Genomic DNA, 5,173 nt, shown 5'->3' with positions numbered 1-5,173 from the left:
CAGCAAGACAAGATCTACAAATAATCTGACATTACCGAAATCGTCCGTCATCTCCTTATTGGACTTTTTTGTCCTAAAAATAACGATTTGCACATTTTTTTGGCGTTTTTGTCTTGAAATCTTTTATGCGTTGAAAAGATTTTTAAACATGAAACAGCAAAATCAGTAAGATAATATCTACAAATAAGTCAATAACCGCTATTGTGACTCCTTATAGAAGACATTGCCTTTAAATGACATTTTTAAGTAATGTTTTGCGTGTTTGCCTTTTGTTTTGAAAAGTATAATAAATAGTAATTTGAATAGCGAAATGATCAGCAAAATTAGATATACAAATAAATCATTATGGCCGAAATTTTTAATCAACTCGTAATAGTTATTGCCCTTTTAATGATGATTTCTATCGTAACTTTTTTTGCGTTTTTGCCTTTTATCCTGAAATCTGGTATAAATAGATATACTTTTAAAAACAAAGTTGATCAGCAATACAAGATCTGCAAACAGGTCAGCAGAGATAAAGTTGTCAGTTGTCCTTTTTAGGAGTAATTGCCCTTAAATGACGATTTTTTTTTATAGTTTTACAATTAAATAGCAACTGTCAATTCAGTTATTACCCATTTGTAAAAGTGCATGTAAGATGTTCAAAACCAGATGGCAGAGTTCATGAAAACCTCATATTAACATGTGGTGAATAAAAAAAAAAAAATTCAGCCATCACTTCACTATTTATACTTGATTAGAGGTATAAAAAAAGGTATCCTCGTATCTTAATGGTTAAATGTAAACTTTCACACTTTAACACTTCAAAATGAACCCTCTCTCTTTCTCCCATAAATAGTCATAATATTTTAATAAGCCATTTGTTTAACAAATACGGTCTATTCACTTACCAAATTCTGTTAAAACCCAACTTAAATATACTGATCTTTGAATTACCAGTTTTGTTTTTTTTTAAAACAGAATATGAAAGTAATGCTTTGCAATGGCATTGCCTTTGTTTGAAATACAAAAATAAAGTTGTCACCTATTACATAAGCAGTATAATGATTTTTTGATTTTTTTTTTTTTTTTTTTTTTGATGAATCATCGAACTAAAATAATCTGCATATTTTGGTATTTCTAAAATTTTTAATTTCATTCTTGCATATAATTTGACAAGGAATACGGATTATGTCACACATTTACATTTTAAATCTTATTGTAATAGGAACATGTGTGTAATTGTTTTTTTCCTCTCGATTAGCGATGAGTTAATTGAACAACGTATATAAAGCGCAGACAATTGTCAGCCAGAATACAAGATAATTCACAAAAATCATCTTCTCCTTCTTAACGGTTTGATTTAGAAGCAATGAACAAATTCAGTCTCACAGTTATGCTGGCTTTAGTCCTTATTGGATTATTTGCAGTGCAGAGTGGTAAGTAAAAATTTAATTGATAAAACTTGTTCATTATTTTTTTTTTCTTTAAATATTGTCATTAGTTGTCATACATACTAACTTAACTGTTGAAATATATGTTATGTCGGATTTTTTCAAATAAAGACAGAAACAGCATGCACAAATCTAAGGTATCAGTTTCTTTGTGAGAAGGTTTAGTCATGCTCACACTCTTGAAAAAATTAAACTAAGTCTCTTTGACATAGCAAGCTGGGCAATTATAACAACAAAAAATAAAAACAAAAAAATGGAGAACTTAATAATATGCTTTCTCAAATTAAGCAACTTTTCACTTACTATTAAGTTTCATTTTTATTGCATTACATTCAAAATGTATTAATTAGTTTTGCTCATTATTAACAATTTGATTGAAATCCAACGAAGGAAATCTGAAAATGTAGGTACAAATAAAATGATTGTTGAAAAAGTTTGATATATTATAGCTCTGCTATTGTTTCCTCCATATAGTTTTTAATCATTCGTTTTGTATAAATTGTAATTTATTTTCACTCTGGTACATGACGAATTCTTAAAGTCATTTTTAAACTATAGCTCATATAAACCATTCTTTTTTTTTTAATTTTCAAGTATCATTTTTTATTTGAAGATAAAATTTTCAGACAGTGATAAAACATAATTTCTTTAAGACTAAATAAACATTAATTATAATTGATAATGCTTTTTTTTTCAGATGCTGGTTATGTAAGTTTTAAAAAAACCTGAAGTTTGATATATAACATAAAAATCACAGAAACAAATTATATTGTAAGACATTCGGAATAACAACTTTATTAAAGCCATATAATTTACGCAAATTCCAATGATGTTTTTTTTTATGAACTTTACACAGTTTCATTTTCTATAACATGTATAATATAATCAATCAACCAATTTTAGTAACGGTTGCAAAGCCTAATTTATATTACGTCATGTCACGTGATAAACATCTAGTTTAGGATTATGTATAGAATAAATCGTATATGATATGGCATTTTTAATATCACTAAACGTACCAACTTTCGACCAATATCATCCCTCTAGCAGATATATATATATATATATATAATATTCTCCATAGATGTACACTATAGACATCAAAATTAAGAGCTAAGAGCCATTCTATACAGCACTATATAGTAACTAATTACGTAGATGAATAGTATCAGTTTTATCTATGTTTCATTGGGTCTATAACACATGTCCAAATATTTTTCGAATGCAATAAATCCTGTACTAAACATGAAGTCGTACAGTGACTTGAAGTCGTTCATATCCTTGATTCTTTTCCTTCGGTCTTGTTTGATAGATGTCTTCGTAATTTTATATTAAGCCTTTTTGTTGTGTACTCAAGAAAAGTTTTGGTCCTAATTCATGATGAAAAATCTCTTCGGCGATTGATAGTTATATCTAAATGTCCTCCAGGGAATATGTTATGATACATTTTTTTACGTCCCCGTTTGATTTTGTCACTACCGTTTAGTTTCGAGTTAATATTTTACATATTGTATATACAGATTTGTAAATTGTAAAGATAGTATTTGACCACTAGATATCCTATTGGTTGCTGTCTCATTCGCGTTTACTTCATCCCGGCTTTAATGTATGCATATTACAAAGCGTAACATCTTTATTAATCTACCAGTCTCAGTATTGAGCAAAGCATAGCATTTTATTACGATTTCGGGTGTAACTAAATTTCATAGCAATATTCTTGTATTACAAAAGAACATTATAACTAAGTAATATTTTATATTAGTAAAAAATACCAGTTTGCAAAATGTGTCGCTTATTCTCCTTTTTGCATATATTAATTTATAAATATTTATCTTTTCACATTTTGGTCATTGATAATTTTAGATCTAACACGTCTTTGATTGGCTGAAAGTGTTTTGTCTGTCAGCTCTTAGACATAATTTTCATGAACGTTTTTTCGTGATTTATTCATTAAAAATGGAATTCAGAATTAAATTATAAGTAATACTTTTTCTGCCTGTTCGAAATAACCTCAAAAATGTGGTGCAGACTTTGAAATAACATGCTTCGCGGGTCATTTAGTGTGCCCCACATTTTTTATGTTATTTCTTCACAGACAGAAAAATATTCATTTTTTGGGTCGGGTCAAAGCACGCGGTACTAAGGGAAAAGAGCAAAGAATGGTCGACTCGGAGTCAGAATAATGTGTCCGGTTAAGGTGACATGTCTTACTGTGGACTGTTACCTTGTGAACTAGCACGTTGAAAATCCGGTTCAGCTTGTCGGTCTAGTACAAAGCAGGGTTAATATTCACTTTACATCAACATGTTCTCGTTCTGATTATGCATATTATTTTGCGTCTGTATGTTAAGCAGCCATCCATTATAATCATCTATTTCATTAATTGGTATTTTAATTGTTAATTTCGATATTTCAGGATTATTATCCAGGATATAATTCACCATGGCCATACAACAATGGTTACTATGGCTATAATGGATACAATGGTTATCACGGACGTTATGGCTGGAATAAAGGCTGGAATAACGGTCCATGGGGAGGATCATATTATGGAAACAAAGGCTATTTGTATTAGAACTGAAACAGGAAAGATATCAATATTGATATGAATAATGAATAAATAAAGCTTAATCTGTGTTTCCTTCTAATTATTTTTTGTTTGTAGCCATCCATCGTTATCGTTGTGTTGCATTGATTTGCACACAGCTTTTTGACACTGTACAGAGAAATATTTCAACCCTTCCTTAATAAAAATGACTTAAATTGTAACTTTTTAAATACAAACGCGAATGTCTTTATTAAATGCATATAAATATTTGAAAAAAGATAACATTTTTTCCAGAAGTATAATTTCCAATTTTTGAGAAAACGAAAAAGTACCTTACATCATTTCGTTATATAACGCCTTATATTAAGTCACTGACGCATAGTGTTAATTGTCAAACTATCGTATTAATTTATCACCATACATGTAAACATTCTTCGTGCCAATAATTAGGGAAAAAATAACATAAAAAATAAAATACTTTGCTATTATATAATACTATTGTGGTTTATAATACGTTTTCATACAAAAATGAAAATCAGAGATACAAAGGAAGAGGTACGATAAGATGATGATGATGATGATGATGATGATGATGATGATGGCTACTTAACGTCCAGCGGCAAATTAATATGCATATTCAGGACGAGAACATGTTAATGTAATATCAAAATTGACTCTGCTTTGTACTAGACCGACACACTGAGTCTGGATTTTAACGTTCTAGTTCACAAGGCAAGTGTCCACAGAAAGACATGTTACCTTACTCGGACACTATTCTGACTCCGAGCCAACCAGTCTTTGCTTTTACTCCTTAATGCCGCGTGCTTAGCGGAGAAGCAGCGAATACCAATTTTAAAGTCTTTGGTTTGACCCGGCCGCGGTTCGAACCACGACTTTCCGCACTTGAGGCGAACATGCTACCATGAGACCACCGAGACGGTCAGGTATAATAATAGTAATGATGAAATAATTTTAAAAAAAACCTTTCCTCTCTTAGAGTAGTTTTGTGTCTTGAACACATCCTTGTTAATGAAGTCCATATAATTCGAACATGGACAAACGTAACTTATTAATAATGATATTGACGCCATAAAATTGGGCTGAGGGTATGTAACTACTTAGAAATAGGAAGTTTACATTTGGAAGGAAATAAGAAATCATATTTCGTTTCATCTCGGTTTCTAGTAAGTGT

At 30.2% G+C, this 5,173-nt stretch overlaps 1 protein-coding gene across 1 annotated transcript; it reads left to right on the top strand.

Moving 5' to 3' along the window:
• The first annotated feature begins 1,301 nt into the window (after positions 1–1,301).
• LOC127702694 (uncharacterized) lies at positions 1,302–4,070 on the top strand. The gene is made up of 3 exons (XM_052206995.1): positions 1,302–1,418; positions 2,131–2,141; positions 3,850–4,070. The coding sequence occupies exons 1-3, from the start codon at positions 1,352–1,354 to the stop codon at positions 4,006–4,008; spliced, it is 237 nt and encodes a 78-aa protein (XP_052062955.1). The 5' UTR covers positions 1,302–1,351; the 3' UTR covers positions 4,009–4,070.
• Positions 4,071–5,173: the final 1,103 nt, after the last annotated feature.

Source organism: Mytilus californianus, unplaced genomic scaffold, assembly GCF_021869535.1.
Source record: "Mytilus californianus isolate M0D057914Y unplaced genomic scaffold, xbMytCali1.0.p SCAF_5, whole genome shotgun sequence".
Lineage (NCBI taxonomy): Eukaryota > Metazoa > Mollusca > Bivalvia > Mytilida > Mytilidae > Mytilus > Mytilus californianus.
Note: the sequence above shows the minus strand (reverse complement) of the source record. Positions and strands in the feature narration are given on the sequence as shown.